Source organism: Dreissena polymorpha, chromosome 2, assembly GCF_020536995.1.
Source record: "Dreissena polymorpha isolate Duluth1 chromosome 2, UMN_Dpol_1.0, whole genome shotgun sequence".
Taxonomy (NCBI): Eukaryota; Metazoa; Mollusca; class Bivalvia; order Myida; family Dreissenidae; genus Dreissena; species Dreissena polymorpha.
The window spans coordinates 119,378,718-119,404,146 of NC_068356.1; the positions used below are offsets into that span (position 1 = coordinate 119,378,718).

Below are 25,429 nucleotides of genomic sequence, written 5' to 3' on the forward strand. Positions count from 1 at the left end.
AGAAGACTGCCCAGCCCACCAGAAGACTGTCCAGCCCAACAGAAGACTGTCCAGTCCAACAGAAAGACTGTCCAGTCCAACAGAAGACTGTCCAGCCCAACAGAAGACTGTCCAGCCTAACAGAAGACTATCCAGCCCACCAGAAGACTGTCCAGCCCAACAGAAGACTGTCCAGTCCAACAGAAGACTGTCCAGCCCACCAGAAGACTGCCCAGCCAACCAGAAGACTGTCCAGTCCAACAGAAAGACTGTCCAGTCCAACAGAAGACTGTACAGTCCAACAGAAGACTGCTAAGCCCTCCAGAAGACTGCCCAGTCCAACAGAAAGACTGTCCAGTCCAACAGAAGACTGCCCAGCCCACCAGAAGACTGCCCAGTCCAACAGAAAACTGTCCAGGCCAACAGAAGACTGTCCAGGCCAACAGAAGACTGTCCAGACCAACAGAAGACTGTCCAGTCCAACAGAAGACTGTCCAGTCCAACAGAAAGACTGTCCAGTCCAACAGAAAGACTGTCCAGACCAACAGAATACTGTCCACAGTGTACTTAATGACAATCAGTTAAAGAATTCCCATAATTATGCTCAAGAAAAAAACATGCATAAATGATAACAAAATCTCACATAATTGGTAAGGCTTAAGGGTTTGGGTAGCAAAACTACAAAATTTGTCAATCTCAAACTTAATTTCAACACTAAAACAACAAGCAATTTCACAGCTTGTACTATTTTAGCATTATATTAGAATTACACTTTAGCCCATTCCCTATCTTGGGGCCTGATCCTGCAGCCGGTCACACTTACTGGGGATCATAGGGGGCCCCGGGGTCCTCAGGTCCGCCGGAAGGGAGCAGTCCCCCATCCCCTCGCTCTTGCTTCGCGCCAGAATTGACTTCTTCTCCTTCTTTGGTTTCCATGACGACACTCGGCGCAGGTCTTCCATCTTTGTATGTGACTTCCGCGACAACATCTCGTGATTAATGGACCCAAATTATTATATAATCAATGATTGCCATTCATTTCCACCACACATTGTTTATTTGTTTCACCACACATTGTTTATTTCTTTCATCTTACTGTTTTAACAAATACAATGTTAACTATCATTTTACCAAGTAATATCTTTACATGTCTTTGTTGTATTTTAATATTCACCTGATCAAAATATTAACAAAGTTCATATTATATCTATATTCCTGAATCAATTCTGTATAAGTATTCCCACACAACACCAGGACACTAACCAGATTCAGATGACTTCCCAATAACATCTGCCAGTTTAGTACACTCTCAGCAGACTGTATTAAGTTACTGTTTATTTCCTTGATATCATTTTACGATCACCAACTCATGGAGATATATCGTTCAAACTACTCTTTAGAAATTTATCGCATAATAGATAACTTCCATAAACTACATTTAATATCTAATATTGAATGCTAGTGAAAAGTCATTCTGTTTACATTTTCGACTCTTACTGATACCACATCCAATCAATGCCAACTTGTTTTGTCTAAGGACTTCCATGTACAAACGAAGGCAAGTCAAAATATTATCTGAAATTTTCTCACATTTAACCTTTAAATTGCCTACTCTTCCAGTGATCAAAATCCAGCTCTGACATCCAATATCTGTATTACTTCCACTTGAAACACAGACTAAATGTGAATCAATGTTTTTTCCATGGCTTAAACAACCACACAAATCAGATGTTGTCATTTATTGCCCTTTTCACCATTTTCAATTAGCCGATATCTAATCCTTTTGAAATTTTCAAAAAAAAGTGTACTAGGCTGTTTTCTATTCCAATACAAACAAACAGCTCTATTCTATCCTCAGGAAAATCAGCCCGAGATGAAAAGTAAACATTTTATTCCAACTGTATTATGAAATAGAGGCTACTGTATTCATCTGTATTAATCCCCACATACCAGTTGAGAACAGATCAATGCAAGTATGTGCTCTACATTCTCACATTTAATTATATCCATTAATCCTTCTTCAAAGAGGAGTTATTTTTTAACCACAAGCCAGTATAACACAGGTTTTGTATAGCAGGAATTTAATCCAATCAGATTGCAGTCATCTGCAAGTGAGCCTGACAGAGCTTGACAGCTCTAGCCCAGGGTATGGACATGTGCCTGGTTTGTGTTGCTGACAGGAGATATGACCCCCAGCCCAGTATCACAGTAGTATCATGTCATAGCATCATAGGGTGGCGCTGTGGTATCAGGGGATCAATCAAGGGTGGCGCTGTGGTATCAGGGGATCAATCAAGGTTGCCAAGTCCATCATGCAGTAGTGCCTTCAGTTAAAGCAACGTTTGCAAATAAACTTTCATTTTGTATTTAGCACTATTTAACGATAAGTTTCCCCCAAACGCCACATTGCAATAAAAATCGATTATGATTGTGAATAAAACAAATAATTTTGGAATTTAAAGCAAATATTAGAATGGCTATAGATGAAAACAATTTTGAACCATGTTATTGCAGTTTTAAGGTACATACATTACTGAAATTTCATTTTGCAACAACAAACACTATCAATGGCAAACATTCACAGCAAACTGACCGTTCTGTAATATAACTTTTGCTTTAACAGTTCTGCCAACTCTTCAGCATACAGTTGCCTTAAAAAAGTCCCCATTATCTGTGTACTTTAACTGGTACAAGCAGACCAGAACACTTGAGGATCTTTGCACATAGTCATCGTGCTTTGTTTTTCACGCTTTTCATGTCATTCATTTGAAATGTGTTTGTTTTTATTGTTATACAATTTTATTTTATTTTGAATTTCGTTTAAAAAAACACATCAATAACAACAAAATATCACAAGATTAATCAAAACATTTTATAACAACTGCTCTCAAATTACAGGTAGGCGGTAATATCTCGTCACAGATAGGGCATGCAATACTTTGCACTTAAAAAATAAACTAATTGTGACGTCACAAACGTCAATTTAACCATTGTGCAGCAAATTCATGCCTTTCCTGAGGATTAGATTTGATTGCTATTAAGTACCTGGCCACGATTTTATAGTCAAGTTGTATCCTGTGGAGACCAATAGGTGGGTTAGCATAATAAAGCAAACAAGAGGGCCAAAAGGCCCTATATCGCTCCCCTGAGATATGTACAAGCCAACCCGTTATTTGCATTTTTGTGATGTTTGTGTAACAACTGTAGTTTTTATTTTGTTGTTTTCCTTTGTATGACACAGACTTTATTAGGCCTTAGGCAGTATTAAGACATATTAAAGTTTGTATTAAATACATAACAAAAAACAAGTAACCCTAGGATGGTGTCAATGCCGACTCAGGGGAATTTTTTAAAAGCTTATTGAATTACCACCATACAATGTCACAAATCAAAAGTTACAAACCCATAAACCTTGGGGTTTCAGAGTGCAAGATTTTTAACATTATTACTTTTGAAATCTATATTAATCATGTGGCCCCTGGGTGTGGGTAATATTTATTCCAGAAGAATAATTTGAACAAATTCAGAAGAGGAAAACTAAGCTTGTTACACACCGAATATCACCTAGAAAACATTAATCTTTTCGTCATAAATTATATCTTGCTAAAACAATTATTACATTTTTGACAAAAACACTTGAAATAAAAATATTATAGAACACCATTACTCATTGCGTGTCATAAACAGAATGGCGTTCTCATTCAAATCATCCAATCACTTTTTTTTAAATCTACATAAGCTCTCTATCAAAATCAAGTAGTTATTTCTAATATTTATTCATCATCCTTATTACCTGCTTATTTGTAAATGTCTTCCATGTCAGTGGTGGCATCCCTCATGACCCACTTGTTGTAAGAAGATTATAACGGAACAAAATAATAAAGATTGGGTAAGTTTGATGAAATACACAAGCATGTTCATAACAGTAATGAATGCTGTGCCATGCAGTAATTCATATCTTATGGACCATTACAGAAAATTGGTTTGATATTAGCAAGGAATATTACAACTATCACTAAATTATGTTACTTATGAATGCCATATTTTATCAATTGAAGTGAAACTACAAAGCATTAAACATATTTATATGATATCATTATATCTTGACAGATATCTTTTCATGGGAAAAAGGGAAGTATGAATTCAGTTCCATCCAATTAAAGAATAATAGCCCCCCCCCCTTCGGAATACAATTTGTAATCATTTTGCCTGCGTTTAACATAATAATTATTGCACATCTGCATTATGTAATTTCAGAGGCATTTTTTTGGTAAAGTCTATGGTAACAATATCAATGTAACAGCCATTTTTAACATGGCATAACACAATTGTGCATCTGCTTCACATTATATGCAACAAGAAAATGATTGTTCTACGTTGAGAAGTGAAGCAGTCTGCAGACAGTTTTTGTCAAAAGACTGACAGTTGGACGGTCGGTTGGTCGTCCAAGGTGATTTCTGAGCAGTAAGAATTAAATAACAAATAGAAAATGAATATATCTCCACTGGATAACATGGGAGTTTGCAGAACCGAAAAAAGATATTTAAGTTTTAAAAATAATTTTTAAATAATTCACCACACAAATTGAATAATATAACCAGATTCACTGGTAACAATGTATATATATATATTTTTTTTTAAATATTTAACTAAATGTGAGGAAATCGTATAATCATATACTAATTTTATATTAAATATTGATTAAGATACCCTGGCGAAATGTTGTTCATGATTTCATGAACACTTCAAGCCAATCAAGAACTGTTCATGAACGGTTCTGAAAAAGTTCCTGAGCTTGGTTCATGAACTTTTGGACATGAACTGTTCTTAAGACATGTTCATGAACTGTTTATGAATTATTGTTGAACATTTTAAAGTTCATGAACAGTTCTTCATCTAACCATAAATACTTAGTGATGAACATTTCATGCACAAGTATTTCTAATGACTTTTCTGAGACAGACTTTAAGGATCCATCATGAATAATTCATGAATTCCTTTGTGCTAGATGTTTCATACATATTTTTGAAAGTAATATTGAAATGTCTAGCATACAAATCTTGTAGATTTGTGAAACCTGTGAAGTTAGTATGAATATGCATAGTACTTTCACCACTGTAAGTTAGAGTTCTTGACCTGTTCTAGAGAATTTTAAGAACATTTGGACAAGAACTGTTCAAGAACTGCCTTCAGGAACACTTCAATTACTTTTTAAGGACCTTTCCTGTTCTTGAATTATTCTTAAACTATTCTTGAACACTTTAAGAACTTTTTTGAACAACATGTTTCCTTCTGATGTTCTTAAACAGGTCTACACAATGTTTTTGAAGGTATGATGGACTTTTAAGAATCCAATATGTTCTTAAAAGGATCTGTCATTGTTCTTGGAAGACTTAAAAGACAAGTTTAAGAACGTTTTAAGGACAACTTATTTCAAGAACAGTTTAAGATGATATCAAGAACTCAATGTACATTGCATTGCTGTTTTTACAAAGAAAGAAAATTGTGTGCACAGGAAGTTGAAACGGAAGGCACATGGTTTATGTTATATTTGAAAATGTAAGTCTTTAATAAATTACCGGCTGAACTGATCAGCCATTGGTTCCATTTCAAGTTCTTTGGCACTGTAAGTGTAACCATTTCAGGGAAACCATTGATTAGTAAATGATTCTTGAACTGAAAATGAGACTATTCATAATCTTTTCAATACATGAATTATTCATGAACATATAGTGCAAAGTTGTATTATGAAATTTAAAGAGTATAATCAAACCACTTGTATCTCAGTTATTAGTGTTATATTTAAATTATTGTTATATGTTGCTATCAATATGTTAAGTGCTAATACAAGACTTGTTTCTTCTTACCCTGACCTGTTTGTTGAGCTTTAGTAACAATGTAACTTATGATAACCTTTGCATAAATTGACAAATTCTTGTTCATGAATAGTTCATGAACACTTCATGCCACCTCAGTTCATGAACTCTTGAAGAACTATGGTTCATGAACTATTCACTTACAGTTCGTGAACAGAAAATGAGCCATTGAAAAATAGAAGGAAAATGTTCATGAACTGTTCGTGAACAGCAAAACCCTGAAGAATTTTTCAAGAATTGTGTTGTTCATGAACTGTTCAAGAACACTTCATGCCATTGATGTTCATGAATAGTTCATGAACATTTCATGCCATAATGGTTCAAGAATAGTTCATGAACACTTCATGCCACATGGGTTCAAGAATAGTTCATGAACACTTCATGCCATAAGGGTTCAAGAATAGTTCATGAACACTTCATGCTATTAGGTTTCAAGAATATTTCATGAACACTTCATGCCATTAGTGTTCATGAACAGTTCATGAACTAAAATTTCAAGAACTTTTCACAGACATGGCTCATTTTCTGTTCACAAACTATTCGTGAACAGTTCATGAACTCAGTTCACGAACAGTTCATGAACTGTTCACGAATTATTCGTGAACTGCAGAACAACATTTCGCAGGGGTAGACAATTCAACCCCCCCCCCCCCCTCAAACACTACATAACAGATGGACAACAGGAGCATGTTGGGACTGTGAGAAGTAACAAAGATCACTGGCTGTAAAAGCTTTTATAAGCTGCAATAATTTTAATCATGTTATTTGCATGAGCTATTGTTACATTTAACTGTGTCTAGCAAATGGATGGATCAATCATTCAGCACAGAAGAATTGTAATTAAATTTAAGCACCATTAGCAAATCTGCTGTTTAAATAATTCAATTATGCTAATCCGGTTATGTTAATCGAAGCTGCACACTTTATTTAGGTAAGCCATTAACTTTCTATAGGTTTATTTAATAACTTAAATTACTTTTAGGTAAACATTATCTTAAACTTTAGTTTTGGTTTGGTACATTTATGCTTTAAACATTCAATTCAACTGATGCTCACAATGTTTCATTCAATTTCATAAACAAGTAATACTGTAGCACATGTACACCACTTTCTTTTGTCTGATGAAAATGATGTCTTCAAAACCTGCTTTCAATGTTGAAATCTATGGATCTTAAACCTCCATTTCGCCTGAATTTTTGTTCCATATGGAAAATAAAATCAAGGTATTTTTGGTGTATTCGCCAATTCATCAATATCAGTTTATATTTGAAACTGAAGAGTCACCATCCAATTTGATAATAATAGATAACTGACTGTCCAGTAGCGCACTGGTTGGTACACTTGCTTCTCACCCAGGCGACCCGGGTTCAATTCCCCTTTCCGGCAGCATATGAGTTTGGTTGCTGGTCACCATACTGGACAGGTCGGGTTTCCTTCGGGAAACCAGTTTCGACTCAAAACACAAGACCACGCCAACATTGAAAATCTTTTAGTAACAACAAAATAGCTGGATATTGCAGTTATAATTGAGCCTACATTTTGTGAGTATAATAAGTTTATTAAGTTGGAGTGCTGGGGCACCATCCGGGTATGCACATAATGTAGCCTCTGGCTTGGAAAGGACCTCAAAAACTTCTAAGCACACACACACACACACACACACACAGGTAATTGATAACCTATTTGTTAAATACAAATGGTGAAATTTATCACCCTAGTGGTGGCCTTAAAAAAGTTGAGAATGCAAACCATTTGATAACGAAGCTTGGCGGGGCATCATTAAGCAAACATAATAAAATCATTAGATCTATGACAACATACCTATGTCTGAAGCACAAATATGGTTAATAGCTCAAGTTTAAATCAGAGATATTAAAACAAGACAAGCAATCAATTAAAGGGCTTCTGACATAGTCTAGACCCCAGGATCTGTGCAAACTTCTGTATAAATTGCTCTTGAATAAACTGTCATCTAGGTAAGCTTTGAAGAGGGAAGAGTATTTTTTCAGGTGAACTAAATAAATTTTTGCCATTATGTACAACACATTAAGTAAATATTGGATATTTTACAAAAAAAGATAACATATAACAGGAATGAATACAAACAAATTCTTTAAAATAGCATATTCTATGGGTTATGTCCTTGTTAGCAAACAAGTAATTTGTGGTTTGATATTTGGTAGAAATTTCAATGCCAAATAATAATTCATAATAATAATTTCAACAAATTGATGTTACTACACAATTGCATACTATTTCCTTTCACAATGATATCCGGTTATTCGATTCTAGATCATTAGTGAGAAATAATTATGTCTTTAGTCTAATGATAGAAAATCACTGTTACTTCAAACAACATTAATGCATATTCTTAGTTTATTTCATAGTATTTTGTGTCCCACTTTTTTTAGTCTAAATTTTATTAGAAATTTGATGTTTAATTCTAATTCCTCCATTTTAAATAATTGAAATTAAGAACCAATTCATTCAGTTCTTTGTTTTAATGCATATTTATCAATTGAAGATTAAAAGAGCAAGATCTTCCAGTTTAAAGTATATTTTTACACCTATTGTTCTTCTTCTTCTTCTTCGTATATTGTACAATATCCCTCTCTGGGGCATTGTCGTACAAAAATAATGGTTTAAAAGATCGCGGTGTGGCACAGTTAAAATAATTTGTAAAACTATTTACAGATTCATTGTGGCTTATTTCGGTGCCATCCCTTCCTTGAACGCTTCAAGACTGGGGGCCGTCATGAGGTGGTTAGGCAGTTGGTTCCACAGTCTTGTTGCTGACGGAAAGAAGGAGTGACGGAGGTAGTCAGTTATGCAGTATGGTATGATGTATCTAATACTGCTGCCTCTTGTGGATGATATAGCAGGGCGAAGGTGGGGGTCTGATGGAATATCAATAAGGTTATTGATTATGCGGTACATCATGGTAACCTTAGATGATTGGCGTCTCGCTTGAAGGGGCTGCCATCCAATGTCTGCTATCATCTGTGAACTACTGCTTGTGGTTCGGTAATCCCCTTTCACAAATTGAGCAGCGCGTCTCTGGACTGCTTCAAGTTGGTCAATACATGTTTGGGTGTGAGCATCCCATGCAGTAGCAGCGAACTCCAGTATTGGACGCACTAAGGTGGAGTATGTACGTTCTTTGACAGTGGGTGGGCAGCTGGACAGGTTGCGCCTCAGGAAGTCTAGACTGTTGTTTGCCTTCCGGGTGACTGCAGCTACATGTGGTTTCCAGGACAAGTTCTCTGAGATAGTCACACCAAGGTATTTGCCTTCCTTTACAGGTGCGAGCTTCTGACCATGAAAGGTACTCTGACTTTATGGGGTGCCGCTTTTTGGAGATGTGCATGACTTCACACTTTGAAGGGTTGAAGGACATCTGCCAGTCTTTTTCCCATCTCTGTAAGGAATCCAGATCAGACTGGAGTGTTACTGCGTCTTGTGCTGTCTTGATCCTTCTGTATAGGAGAGTGTCATCAGCAAAGAGCCTTGTTTTTGAGGTTACAGTGCCTGGGAGGTCATTGATGTAGACCAGAAAAAGCAGAGGTCCAAGGACAGAGCCCTGGGGGACGCCTGATGTGACATTGTCTGTGTTGGAGAACTGTCCTTAAACTAGTACCCGATGGCTTCGACCAGATAGAAAACTTTCTATCCAGGTTAGGACTGAGCCTCTGATTCCATCATGACTCAGTTTCATGAGGAGTCATATCAGAGAGATTGGGCGATAGTTAGCCAAGTTGCTTCTGGCCCCTTTCTTGAAAACTGGGGTTACATGTTATGTACAATTACATGTTCTTGCCTTTTTGTTCTCACCACTTTGTTCATTCATATAAGCATGCCAAGAAATTGAACAGTAAAAATTGTTGACAATTTTTTTTTAGATTTATGTGAAAAGTTAAACTTGCATATTTATATAATATTTTTTTATTTAATAATAATGCTAAATTAAACACTTTTTGTGAGTGGACATCAAAACACCAAAGATGAAATCACACGACATAGTGAGGTTCTTACATATTTATATACATGTGATTATTATCTTTATAATTTAAGTTTCATTAAGACAACAAAAAATGGCCTAGACAAACAAATTGTGATTTTAAAGTATTTATCTCACTCCTGGTAACTCAAAATTAAAAGGTTTGGCTGTATTACAAAATTTGTAGATATAGGTCAATCAATAGAACTTAATTTCCGTGCACGCTACAAAGTATGTGACCTATTAATAAATTGCCTGAATTTCCTTTTATTGATTGACAATTTACATTCTAACATTTGTTTGGTAACCGTTAACTGCTTTCCTAATGTTTCTTATGGGAAATATTCTCATCAATGATGTAAGTGATTTAGGGCCACCCATGCCATAAAGCTGGAACAGAGAAATAGAAGAATGACAGGTCCGATCAGAAAGTAAGCCATATATAGCAGCCATTAAGTTACAATAGTTTAAGAAAGATAACTTTACAGCTTGATGCCTTCCTTATGTAAATTGTATTTAGGGATTTCAAGACAGTGAAATAGTACACATTTGCAAGGTTATTAGTCCGATTTACTTGTCCTTCATGTGACAGCCAAATGATTTATTGCCCATATATATATATATTTGTATTGTGCGGCCTTTTATTGCCACATATTGACACATATTCACTTATACGCTCTTGGTGGCTACCATAAAGATTACGAAAAATGCAATCGTCAATTAGGTAAGTTCCTTCCAACTGCATTATAAGTTTTTAACTTTGATTGTTATTTCAAGAAAAAGTTTAAGTAAAGAATCTTTAATACCAAAATATTTAAGGAGCCTTTAAACCATAATTTTCAAATGGTGAAAAGGAAGTGTGAAAATTGCTGTTAAAAAATATAAAGAAATAAGAGCAATTTGGCATTTCATCTGAAGAAGTGATGGCATTAAATGGTATTAAATGCAATTATTTCATAAAGAAGACCAGAACATGCACACATTGTGCAGAACACTGCAAAAACTGGCCTTGCAAGGTGCAGCTGCATTTATCATCCACAGAACTGTAAATTATTTGTTCAATGTCTTAATAATTAGGGCTAACTGGGAGATAATTGCCATAAAGAACTCAAGATTACACTGTCAGCAGGTGGAGCCAAAAAATAGTATTTTATGACTTTTTGATGCTAAATAGTGTTTGTCAGTAATGAACTACAGACCTACATTAAACAGGAAATCCATAAGATTTATGTGCTGTAGACCCACATTTTAGTATATGCTCATGCTGTGCTTATAATTTGGAGACCTAAAACAAGACCTTAAATATGAGGCTAAAACAAGTGTGCAAACAAAAATGAAATCAAGTAAACTGCCTTAATTCCATTAGTCTGAGCATGTGGCATGTTTAACAGAAATGTCAGGGTTATTTCACATCAAGAACATATATTTATTTGTTTCCTATCATGTCAAAACTCAAAAGTGCAAACTAAGGTGTTTGAAAATGAACCAACAGAAAAAACCTTCCGCAGTTTCTGAGAATACATCAACTTATTGTAATGTACTGTTATTTAAGGTTAGATATTGTCTTTTGCGTTTTATTTATTAAAAATTATTATTAAAATTACAATGGAAACTATAACAATCATTGAAGATGGAACTTATCCCAACAATTTTTCATGCAGAGCAGGTGCAAAAGTTGAATATTAGTAAAATTAATATCAAAATTGTGTTGTTCTCTTCTTCACATTTAGATCTTGATATAAAGAAAACATAAAGACTATTTAGCAACACTAAGTACAAAAGTACAATGATGTTCAGTATTCAAAACTTTCTGAAGTTCAGAGGGACATAACTCTGTCAAGAATATTGCAAAATACACAATGTACATAATAATTATGTCTTGCACTTCTCCATAGTATCATACATGCCATAATTTTTGAGGTCCAAAGCGGGACATTCCATAAAAAATTGTCGGGACATTTGACCAAAAAGCAGGACACCTAAAACGATCTATCATTCCACCTTTACTATTGTCAGTAAATAGTACTAACAAAAACTCTTGATACTTTTATTCAAGACATAAAACATCTGATATGAAGCATGAAATCTAAAACATAACAATAACAGTTTTATTAAATAAGACAATAGCAAACAACGAAATAATATTCATCTTTTTAAGAGTATAAAATCTAGAACATTACGACAACAATACTCATTATATTAAGTTCAATGGCAAACATTAACGCAGGGGAGGTTATCCAGTTGACTGAAAGTACGGGTTACAGTACACTATCTACCGAACCACTTTTACTGTTTGTTGCGATGTTTTTTTAAGCATGTATCCATGCGCAGTTTGTTACTTGTCAATTGTCGCGGCTTAATTGGAGTAGGGTCAAACTGTCATGCATAGCACCTCGTTGATTTTAGCTTAATTGAAGTAGGGTCAAACTGTCATGCATAGCACCTCGTTGTTTTTATTACAATTACACCCAATTACACTAGACAGGATGGGTATCACTTATTGGACTGTTTGTTGCGATTTTGGTATATTGCACATTCGGATTATCCTGCTATATTGGAACTAAACATTGAATGTAAAAGACTCATTAATGACGTAGAGTTAATTTTACGAAACAATTGTTTTGTAAACCGTTTCAAACAAATACAAAAATAAACACATTTTCAACATTTATTTCATTATAATCGATAGCAATAAGCGACCACTATTTTAAAGACCACCATGGTGTGAATGCCTGATGAAATCAATAATTAGCCGATAAATCGCTGATAAGGTGTCATAAACAACACTGGTACACACGATAAGTAGAATCGGATTGTTAATTGGGGGCAATAAAGGGATTAGCGGTGGTAAGTGTTAGCGAAACAGAGCTTGAATAGCGAATTTTATTGGGAACCTATAGACCTTACATCGTGTTTTACGAATGTCGGGACAAATCGTCTCACGGCGGGACGGCGGGACAAAGGGTCCAAAAGCGGGACTGTCCCGCCGAGATCGGGACGTATGGCATGTATGATAGTATAAAAAACATCTATAAAGATTCATGTTGTGGGGCACAGACTGAGAGATGAGGTCGCAACACAAAATACAAATGTGCAGTGAGAACAACCCACTGACCAACAGGGTGAGTTCAGCTTGTACCCCTCAAAATTCATATGCTGGGGTATAAAAATAAATGCTAATATGACAAACTTCAATCATAATCTTAGACCGACTCGTTGTTATTGTTCGATTTTTATTCCTTTAATGCCTTCATTCTTTCTTTTTTGGTTGTCTGTTGTTGATTTTTAATAAATAAAACAAAACTAAAAGAATTGATTTGGTAGAAGTTCAATATACTTTCCAATAGTATATTTTAACAGTTTGATTTTTACTGCTACCAATATTGTTCAAAGGGAGGCAATAGGATTAAGTACAACAAATAAGATGATAGAGTTTTTTCCCTTGAATAAGACAAATACTGCAAGCACTGAAAATACAGACAGTGACTGCAGTACTTGGTACAGAAGTCAGGGTGAAATAGGGATAAAAAAATTGCTTTGAAATGATAGTCCCAATAAAAATGGTGAATTTATAAAATAAGTTTATGAACATAATCACTTAAATGCATTGGTGACCACCAGGTTAAGAAAGAACTCATATTGTTTATATAATATGATGAGATTATATTAAGATGAGAAGTAGTTTGTGAGGGATTTACTAGCCAAGAAAATCCTTTCCGGTTGTCATTCATTACACATTTCTATTGCTAAGAAATTCAAATTTTGCTGAAAAACAAGAATGATGCATTTCTCCTTTTTATTTCACAAATATAATTTTATTATCAGATATTCAACTGTAAATGCATAATAATTGTATCAAAGATGCTCAGTTTGTTCTAAAGATGTCACTGCTCTTTCCCCAAAGATAAAGTATATATCCTTATAAAAATCAAAAACTGACAGCAAGTTTTTATCTTCTGCATCTAATAAATCTTTCTTTGTAAAATTTGTACTCTGCAGGATGAGATATTTATAATCCAATTGGGACATCAGGAAGAAAACATATTTTACCCTGTTTTTCATTGTAAAGGGAAAAACAATGATTCTTTCCTACGTGGTTTATTTCAGAGACATTGATATTTTATGGGCAATTTTTAATTTAGACTATGATTGAAATGTCACACACCATCCTTGTTATATTATAACTTTGTTCCTAGTTTAAAAAGTGTATAATATCTTGGAATATGAACCAATAGGAAGAAACAATTCCTCTTAATTGAGCCATACAAATCTAATTAAGTTGTATGCATTTGAAAAATTACAGTAACATACTACAAACATGTTATTGTCTATTTGAAATAGAAAATAAAACTGTCAAAGCAATAGAATGGTACAAGAAGAGCACCGCATAGCGGGTGCCAACTCTCGGCTGTGGGTGCAGTTTTGAATAAATGAAAGGTTGTCAGAAGTGACCTTGACCTTTGACCTAGTGACCTAAAAATGGGTGTGTCATGTAGAACTCATCAAGGTGCATCTACATATGAAGTTTCAAAGTTGTATGTGGAAGCACTTTGATTTTAGAGCCTATGTTAAGGTTTTAACACGACGCAGATGGCGGAAGATGAGCTGGCTATGACAATACCTCGGGTTTTCTCTGAAAACAGCCGAGGTAAAAATTAACGGACATAACAACACATGGATGAAATGACAACATTTAATGCGTGTCACAACAATTAGATTTATGAAAATTGGTCTGCAAATACGAATGCTATGTGTATAATAAAATAAAAATATAGGGTAACCTGCCTGGTTTTAATGTTGTTTGAAATTATGGTACCTGCACTTTTGAACTTTAATTGTTATATTCTACTTGTGTCAAAATCACTGATAAAAGTAGAAATTCACAAATTACTGGCAGATTATAAGCTTTAGCACATTCATTTATTTTCAATTTTGAAATATTCTCTTAATAAAACTGGCACAATAAAAATATACAATAGGAATAACCAACAAGAGATTGCCAAGCAATATGGTCCCCTACCGGTGAAACTCCACAATTGTCAGTATTTTTGTGTGTGTGTTGTTGCCATAGCAACCAGAATTTTTGACCTAGGAACAAAATAAAATGACATGCATAATCTCCATATTGCCATCTATCCATGTTTCAAGTTTCATGAAAAAATATGAAGAACTTTTAAAGTTATCGCAGGATCCAGAAAAGTGTGACGGACTGACTGACACACAGACTGACAGACAGAGGGAGTGCAAACTATAAGTCCCCTCCGGTTTCGCCGGTAGGGGACAAAAAATTAATGGTTAATTTATTGTTCACTTATTAAAGCAGAAACTATGCCTAATTATATATTTGTCTGTTGTTTTAAGTTCCATTAATTAATAGATCAATTCATTCTTGACCACATTCAGCAGAAGAAACTATTTTAGTATTAAATAATGGTGACCTTCACCCTGACCTCAGCCACTCCCTCTGCAAGCCCAGGCCATATCAAGCAGACCCATATCTCTCTAATTATTAAGAAGGACGTTGACACCAATATTTTATCGCAAAAAGTAACCAATGTCTATGCCATTGATGAAAACTAACCTACATTGCCTCCTGAGCAAAGCTTATAGCTTAAATGTGGACAGTAATTTTGTCTAACAGGAAACAGAAACACAAAGACATTCTGATGCATGATTCAACTCTTCCTTTTCTTTAAAACATTTACTTAAAAAAAATATAGTGTTTTTATCTTTTCGCAGATGAACATTGATTACTACACAGTTTATATTCAAAATTAAGTAAAATTCACATTTGTAGAGGCACATGTAATACTTAAATATACTCAAAGACAATACAACAAAAAAGTGACTCAAATTTCCACCAATAGATTGGAACTGAACTCACAAAAGATTGCTCACCATTGACAACACCCACCAACCAAATACTACATTAGTACAAGTACCACACCCACCTCTGTTTGAAGGCAGGGCCAGTTTGTTTATAAAGCCTGTGCTCCGTCTACGTATGCAACTCTTGATTGGCTGAAACGGTTCCAATCGCCCTGCACCCTCGTACCCATCTGAAGCATACAACTTGAACCCTAACAACTGTGGGAACTCTTTAACACCGCTCATCTTTTCCTGTTTTGCGCTCATTTTTCCTGTTTTGCGTCCTTTTTTAGCTGCATGTCCTACCAAACCATGTACAACTGTCCATCTATTTGCAACTCCAACTGGCTAATTAGTAACCTACCAATTTATTAAAACACTAGGCTAATCTCCCCTTCCTGTTGCTTATCATAGAATTTTCATAATATGTCATGGTGACAGATAAGCATTTAAAGCCTCTATAGTGAAATATTTCCTTTTTTTCAAGGTAAACAAACTCTGCTTTCCTAAAGTGTAAAGCTAGAATAGGGAAAACAATTTATTCCAGCTAAATTTTATAATTTATAATGGTAGCTCCAGAATTAAAACTGATTCATTACTCCATGTTTCTTACATTACAGAATACAGTGATAACAATAATTGCAGGTTGATTTTTTACATTTATTAAGGTCTTTTTCCAAAGACAAATATAAATATATTTTCCTTTCATAAGCAGTTCACAAAAACTATTTCATTTTTACCCAACAAAATCACTTTGGTATAAGAAATTACAAAGATATCAGTTTTAAGAGGATATGAACAAATACTGGACTTTGCGTTGTTGTATAACTATGATGGTAACAAAAGTCTTGTTTTACGACTGCAATGAGGAATGCAATATGGTCAACCAATATCATAAATCAGTTTGCCATACTTTACAGCCATCAATGTCAGCTTTTGACCAAAACCTACAGGCAAAAAAAAACACTGTCACATTCAATGCAACATTACCAAAAAATCTATGCCAGACTATCTGTGAATTCTGGTACATGAAATGGCATGTATTGTTTGAGTATGAGAAAATGAGTGCTTGAGATTAAAATATACACATAATCCCCATTAATAGTTTTATATATATATTAAATTCCAAACACTTCTCTAATAAAAACCACTTTTAAAATAAAAGAATTATCCACTTTATAATAATTAAATATAGCTTAAAAGCAACTTATATAACTCATATAAGCGAGACATATGAGAGCCAAAAGACACCAGGCATTTTTTATCTTTAAAAGATCTAATAGCAATCAAAAGTATAAACTAAAGCATACTGAAAGAAAGACACATTCATGTTCATTCTTAGCATTCCTTTGGATGTAAAGTTTTCTTTTAAAATATTTATGGACTAACAAATTTCTAGAAAATTTTGTTTCAACCTCAGAGTCATATCACTTGCTAAAGAAAACACTTCCACTTCCAGAGTCATTCCTCATTATTATTTTGTAAAGACAAATCTTGGAATAATGAATAGGAGGTGAATAGGAGGTGCATTAAAAAAGGTTTTTCAGATATTGATTTGTGAAGGAGTTACTGTCTATAGAACAAGTGGTAATCAAAACAATTGAACCCTTCTCTGATAAAACTAGTCTTAATGCATGTGTTAAGTATCACACATGCTGATGACATCTGCCTAGACTTGATTTTTGTTAAGAAGAGACTTAGTTTAAACAAATATTTTCATAGAAGATAAGCCTGTGAAGACTGCATAATATGCCTATCTGGGGCCATACTTTATGCACATGCAATAAACTTGGTCTTTTCAGAGAATAAATCCAGTGGGCACCTTGTGCATCTGATTGTCAAAATGACCACAAACCACAAATATGCAATGTTATAGGTGTGTAGGTGTATCATACTGTCCAACAATAAACATCAATCCACTGCAGGTTAGTATTGGTGCATTATTTGTTCAGACCAAATGAATTGCAAACAGTTTTTAAGATGGTCATAAATGGGACATAAGACTGAGATTGATTTCCAATGGATGAACATTAGACAATCAAGCAAGCTCAGGTTTTTTTCTTTTTTATAGTATCAAGCTCAGCTTACATTAAAACAAGAGATGTGTTTGTCAGAAACACTATGCCCCCTATTGCACCGCTTTGAAATAAAATTTCAATATATTATTTGGCAGGTTTACAAATTATCTCCCATTTAAAGCTTATTACTTCCCTTGGATTGTATTTTTTACTTTTGACCTTGAAGGGTGACCCTGACCTTGACCTTTCACCACTCAAAATGAGCAACTTCACGAGATACACATGCATGCCAAATATCAAGTTGCTATCTTCAATATTCAAAAAGTTATGACCAAAGTTTAACGAAGGTTAAAGTTTTGGTTAAAGTTTTGGGACACACACATACAATGAATGACAGACAGACAGGCCAAAAACAATATACCCCCAATCTTTGGATCCGTGGGCATAAAAAGTCCAAATATTCTCCACTGATTAAAGACAGCAAGTATCTCCAACCAATGTGATATTGACCAAATGCTTGGCTCAAGGATTCATGATTACCATCACTCTCCCAAACCTATCCAATCAGAAACAGTGTCAAACAGTTGTAATCGGGATCTCAAAATCATTTGACATACCAATCTAATATGTAGGTACAAAGGACATTGACCCATTGTATAAATTCAACCATTCCTTCCTTCAAGTAGATAGTTTGTAATTTTGAAAGGATTTCAATGGCTGACAGCTTGGTCTGAATCCATATATCCTCCCCATCCCCTTTGAGATCTAGCATATTGCGAAGTTAGCTTATTCCTTTGGGCTTGCCTATTGCTGGACAACCAAAATCCAGTCCCTGACACAATATAAGCCACATATGCGAAAATGGGTCTTAGACCATTTGCAGCCAGCAATGCTCCCTACCAGCCTTCACATTCAAGAGCAACCCTGTCCGCTTAATTGAAAATGGAGCCTTGCTTGACATAGTAGCGCCATATATCAGACTGCCCAAATGCGCAGGTTGGCCAGGACCATTTTTGCATGAAGCAGACCCTGTCCGATTAATTGAAAAAGAAGCCTTGCTTTACAGAGTAGCTCCAGATATAAGACTGCGCAAATGTGCAGGCTTGCCAGGACCATTATTGCATGTCGTAGCTCATATATATCTATGTGCATCATATCTACAACAGCTAGCCCCCCTCACCTTGCAGTTGTTTGCCCCGCTTCAAGATGTTGTGGATGGGAACTGACTGTTTGCGTGTCATCTGTTTCTGTGTCCCTGGCGGGGAAATGGCCTCTGCGCTTGACACTTTTGGGGTCCGGATGATCGGCAACGTCTTTGAACGGTGCAACTCTTTCTTGCCACTGGAATTAGATTTAAAAATTATGTCTAAGCCATTTTTGTCTGTTTGATAATTTGGAACTTTTTACCATTTTCAAGACTATTTAAATTATATCATGGCAGCCATTTAACCTGCCTTGGGGTCCACATAATTTTATCTCAGAAGCTGACAGCAGCCTTAGTTAATCAGAATTTGTGGAGAATGGCCATTGAGATATTTTCATGACTTATTCTTTCACAAATTATGTTGCCAGTCAAGGAATCAAACTTGTTATCATCAGATTTGTTGTCCAGCGCTCCACTTACTGAGCTTATGCGGCGGGGATGCCTGGTTTTTAGCATAAGATTATAACCAAATCAAACTTTCCAGCAACAAAATCACACACAAATCTCATTTGTTTATAAAGAGCTTTGACACAAACAAATAAGTGAACCCCCTATCAGGACAGAGACTTTAGTTTTCTATTATTACTGAACCAGTGCAAACCACAATTTTGGTCTGACAAAAATAAAATAATGTTAATATTCATCAAATGGCCTTCTATCTCTATAGCAAGTATCATCAAGCCAGCTGAAGCATCTTTGAAGCATCGTTTGAGTAATTGCTGAACCCAAATTCGCTGAGATGACAAAATATCAGTTTATTACAAGCATAAGATAAATACATTTGTACAAATGTACAGATGCATTGTGCAATAAAACCTTTCAGGGGGTAGGTTGAGAACCACTCAGCTTTCTATCAGAGTAACATTATAGTGACATTTACTTAGAAACCCTTGGCCATGCATGTGCTAGACACTGTTGGAATCCATTTTATCACCACCTAAACAGCTATACAGACCAGCCATATCAGAAACTGTGTTTACTTTTCCTCATTTATCACCAGTCTCAAGTATGTGTGACACTTCATAGTTTTATTTCCAAACACTTATAAAGTTATAAATGAGTATATCTTCTCTTTTAATAGCAATTTGTCTTAAATTATTCATTATTTCCATGTGTTTACAAGGAAACATGCTGTACTATTGGAAAAATGACAACTTTAAAAAAAAAAAGTCAATACAATTTCAGAGATTGTATTGTTTCCATCACGAAAAGAACTGTAATATTTTCTCAATCTTTAAACAATTTAAGATTTTGTGTCATACAAATAACTATTAGCTCTATAACCAAACTAAGATTGAACCCTTGTTCCATTATTTATATCAATAATAGTTATTGAAATTTTATGACAACAGATTACATCCAACAAATACGAAATCAATTATAAATAAGTTAGTTCGCATAAATATTTAATGACTTTCTTATGAGTTTTTCAATTACATTTACACTATAATTTTGATAAATATGGTTCTGATGGCCACATTTTGAAACGCTAAATTATCGATCAGCATAGGTATAATTATTGGAACTAGTTATAATGGATCACTTATTATGATATCCATACAAAAAAAAAATGTTTTTCTAAAATGATAATTATCAACAAAAAAAAATTTAACAATTAAAATTATGCATTCTAAATTGCATAATACATACATTTTACTTTGCTTTAACAATTTAAAATTTACAGAAAGTTTCTTTAAAAAAATAAATAAAAATAAATACAATTATATTTATCTACATACAGAAACAGTTTTCTCTTGTCAAGAGTCATAATATTTTAGTGAGTTACAAGACAATTGATTGCTCGCTTTCCAGCAACTGTTGGAACCCTTACCTGTTAATCTCATACTTCCCTGTGGACCTTAAAAACATCATCCAGGACATTTTATCATTTTAAATCACTATAATTCCAGTCATTCCATGCACTATCCTTACATTTCCTGCTTCAATCTCCCACTAATTATCCACCACATATCTGCTTATTATTTCCTATTCCATTTGTAACCATAGCAAACATGTCACCAAACAAAAATGTCAGAAATGGTGCTGATATCTTCTAAATGATCTAACTAAAAGCAATTTCTGTGTTTAAGGAAATGAACGATACCGGTTGTTGTAAAGCATCAGTAGGTAAATACATCAGTTTAATTGTTACAAATCACTGAAACCTGATCACAACATTTTAAATGTTTCACACCAGTTATTTAACATTTGTTAAAAGAGGTCAACTTTATCTAACCAAATGTGTGTTTAATTTCATGCATTCTGGGCTCACTTAGTTCATTATCAAGCCCAAGAAACCGCAGTTTGCATAAAATCCCCTGATCAACAGCAACTGAATTTGATACAACTCACTTAAATAATGCTTTCATTTTAAACTTTCAATTGCAGTAAATTTTAAGCTCATGTAATGATTGTGTTACAAGATTTCATTTGCTGTTACTGTTTATATTTTGAAACAATTAAAAACCATATAAAATGTGCAAGAAATTACACAAGAAAGTACATTCGCATCTACTGAGCCGTTCCTTGCATCTACCATACTCCAAAATCTATTGAACATTACTTCCTAAACCCTGGATAAATTTGGCTTAATAAAACAAATAGGAACAAATATGTGTCCACCTTTGAAGCTAAATTTTATTATAGGATTTAAATCACTCTTCAGGTTTATGGTATATGAAATGGTGATAAACGAATGAGTGTCCACATTCTTCTTCCAGATTCTATTTGCAGTCGGACGTCACCTGAGATACTTAACCTGACATAATGCCCGAGTCATTATCAGGTTATTGTTCTAAATAATAATAATATCACAAAATAACAGAATACCAATTTGCATTTAAACACTGCTATGTTATACCAAGACGAAACAGTGCTTAGAATGCTATACTAAGGCATAAAACAGCAAAACACTGCTATGTTATAAGGCAAAATACTGCAATATTATCACACAACAAAACACTGCTATGTTATAAGGCAAAATACTGCAATATTATCACACAACAAAACACTGCTATGTTATAAGGCAAAATACTGCAATATTATCACACAACAAAACACTGCTATGTTATAAGGCAAAATACTGCAATATTATCACACAACAAAACACTGCTATGTTATAAGGCAAAATACTGCAATATTATCACACAACAAAACACTGCTATGTTATAAGGCAAAATACTGCAATATTATCACACAACAAAACACTGCTATGTTATAAGGCAAAATACTGCAATATTATCACACAACAAAACACTGCTATGTTATAAGGCAAAATACTGCAATATTATCACACAGCAAAACACTGCTATGTTATAAGGCAAAATACTGCAATATTATCACACAACAAAACACTGCTATGTTATAAGGCAAAATACTGCAATATTATCACACAGCAAAACACTGCTATGTTATAAGGCAAAATACTGCAATATTATCACACAGCAAAACACTGCTATGTTATAAGGCAAAATACTGCAATATTATCACACAACAAAACACTGCTATTTTTTATCATATTAAAATATACTACTTTACAGTAGATATTTTCAAAAATTTGTTAACATGAACAACAGTATCAGCGTTTGCATTAGCATCATGGCCATATTAAGAGTCTTGTACATTGCTACATCATTTGCTAGATTTTAAACTATGAAATGCTTTCCCTAATACTCTCATTATTTTTACACTTAGTTGCACAAAGTACTGTGTCCTTCTACTCAACACTAGGCAATTATGAGTTGTGTTACATTATCAAATGTTTTAAATAGAAATGACAATAGGACAAAAAAACGCAAAATAAGCTGCATCATGCCGAAATGGGTGTTATGCCATATGCACCCAACATTATAAACTCAAGACCAGCCTTCAATATTCAACAGACAGATCAGGAGCTACCCTGCGAGACAAGGATTCGTGGTCTAATTAGCAGACAGATCAGGAGATACCCTGTCAGACAAGGATTCCTGGTCTCATTAGCAGTCATATCAAGAGCTACCCTGTCAGACAAGGATTCATGGTCTCATAAGCAGTCATATCAAGAGCTACCCTGTCAGACAAGGATTCATGGTCTCATTAGCAGTCATATCAAGAGCTACCCTGTCAGACAAGGATTCATGGTCTCATTAGCAGTCATATCAAGAGCTACCCTGTCAGACAAGGATTTGTGGTCTCATTAGCAGTCATATCAAGAGCTACCCTGTCAGACAAGGATTAGTGGTCTCATTAACAGTCATATCAGGAGCTACCCTGTCAGACAAGGATTCATGGTCTCATTAGCAGTCATATCAAGAGCTACCCTGTCAGACAAGGATTTGTGGTCTCATTAGCAGTCATATCAAGAGCTACCCTGTCAGACAAGGATAAGTGGTTTCATTAGCAGTCATATCAGGAGATATCCTGTCAGACAAGGATTCATGGTCTCATTAGCAGTCATATCAAGAGCTACCCTGTCAGACAAGGATTCGTGGTCTCATTAGCAGTCATATCAAGAGCTACCCTGTCAGACAAGGATTCCTGGTCTCATTAGCAGTCATACCAGGAGCTTCCCTGTCAGACAAGGATTCATGGTCTCATTAGCAGTCATATCAAGAGCTACCCTGTCAGACAAGGATTTGTGGTCTCATTAGCAGTCATATCAAGAGCTACCCTGTCAGACAAGGATTAGTGGTCTCATTAGCAGTCATATCAGGAGCTACCCTGTCAGACAAGGATTCATGGTCTCATTAGCAGTCATATCAAGAGCTACCCTGTCAGACAAGGATTCATGGTCTCATAAGCAGTCATATCAAGAGCTACCCTGTCAGACAAGGATTCATGGTCTCATTAGCAGTCATATCAAGAGCTACCCTGTCAGACAAGGATTCGTGGTCTCATTAGCAGTCATATCAAGAGCTACCCTGTCAGACAAGGATTCGTGGTCTCATTAGCAGACAGATCAGGAGCTACCCTGTCAGACAAGGATTCATGGTCTCATTAGCAGTCATATTAAGAGCTACCCTGTCAGACAAGGATTCGTGGTCTCATTAGCAGACAGATAAGGAGATACCCTGTCAGACAAGGATTCATGGTCTCATTAGCAGTCATATCAAGAGCTACCCTGTCAGACAAGGATTCATGGTCTCATAAGCAGTCATATCAAGAGCTACCCTGTCAGACAAGGATTCATGGTCTCATTAGCAGTCATATCAAGAGCTACCCTGTCAGACAAGGATTCGTGGTCTCATTAGCAGTCATATCAAGAGCTACCCTGTCAGACAAGGATTCGTGGTCTCATTAGCAGACAGATCAGGAGCTACCCTGTCAGACAAGGATTCATGGTCTCATTAGCAGTCATATTAAGAGCTACCCTGTCAGACAAGGATTTGTGGTCTCATTAGCAGACAGATAAGGAGATACCCTGTCAGACAAGGATTCGTGGTCTCATTAGCAGTCATATCAAGAGCTACCCTGTCAGACAAGGATTCATGGTCTCATTAGCAGACAGATCAGGAGCTACCCTGTCAGGCAAGGATTCATGGTCTCATTAGCAGTCATATCAAGAGCTACCCTGTCAGACAAGGATTCGTGGTCTCATTAGCAGTCATATCAAGAGCTACCCTGTCAGACAAGGATTCATGGTCCGAGCTACCCTGTCAGACAAGGATTCGTGATCTCATTAGCAGACAGATAAGGAGATTCCCTGTCAGACAAGGATTCGTGGTCTCATTAGAAGACAGGGTGGCTCCTGACTTAATCCATAATAATGAACTAAGAGGCAATAAGAAAAGAGGTAATTAATCTAATAAAGAGGTATAATTTCACAATATTACCTTTTTATTAAAATACTGGGGTTGGGTTCAAACTTATAATATTTCAACTCTTTGATAAAGCTATCGATCCATACGTTATATGTACCTATGCTATGTGTTTATGAATGCAAGAGTTTAATGTAAACTATGTTTAGTGAATATGTTAATGATGAAACATATATTATGGTTTAAGTGTCGATCAAACAAAAGGCATAACTTTTTTCGAAATTGAAAATTAGATGTTGTCATGTGACCTTACTTCATCCAAAGCAGTGATGCACTCTACCCGTGGGCAACTAAAGACAGAACAGAACAGAACATAGGTTCATTTACGACTTGTACAATAAGTACATAATCATTACATAAATACATATATTACAAACATAATATAAAGTCAAAGTGGAAAAAAGAAGCACATTAAATTAAACAATTACATAACTATAAGAGGATGAACTGATTTTTAATTATAAGTAATAGCAGTTCTATGAGACAGTGTTAATTTAATATAAAGTGCTAGGTTTTTCAGAATTACATTCTTACACCGAGTATTTAACAATTCAATGAACTTAATAACACTTGGATTAACATTATAGTATCGTTTGATATATTTTTGTCTAATACCATTATATACATATAGGACATATAAGTATAAAATGGCATTCGTCGTCCAAATCATGCATATCACAATATGTACAATA

General features: G+C 35.0%; 1 protein-coding gene across 7 annotated transcripts in view; it reads right to left on the minus strand.

Annotated features, from left to right (window-relative positions):
* The window catches only part of LOC127868725 (ankyrin repeat and fibronectin type-III domain-containing protein 1-like), a 198,806-nt gene that overhangs the window by 50,686 nt on the left and 122,691 nt on the right, over positions 1–25,429 (minus strand). For 4 of the 7 annotated variants that reach the window (XM_052410729.1, XM_052410731.1, XM_052410730.1 and 1 more), the window contains 2 exons: positions 18,919–19,079; positions 15,804–15,911 (listed from right to left, as the gene is read on the minus strand). In XM_052410729.1, coding sequence (XP_052266689.1) covers positions 15,804–15,911; positions 18,919–19,079 — 269 coding nt within the window. Of the gene's footprint in view, positions 1–802; positions 1,979–15,803; positions 15,912–18,918; positions 19,080–20,773; positions 21,191–25,429 lie in introns of those variants that run through there. The other 3 variants (XM_052410735.1, XM_052410733.1, XM_052410736.1) reach the window with 3 other exon arrangements.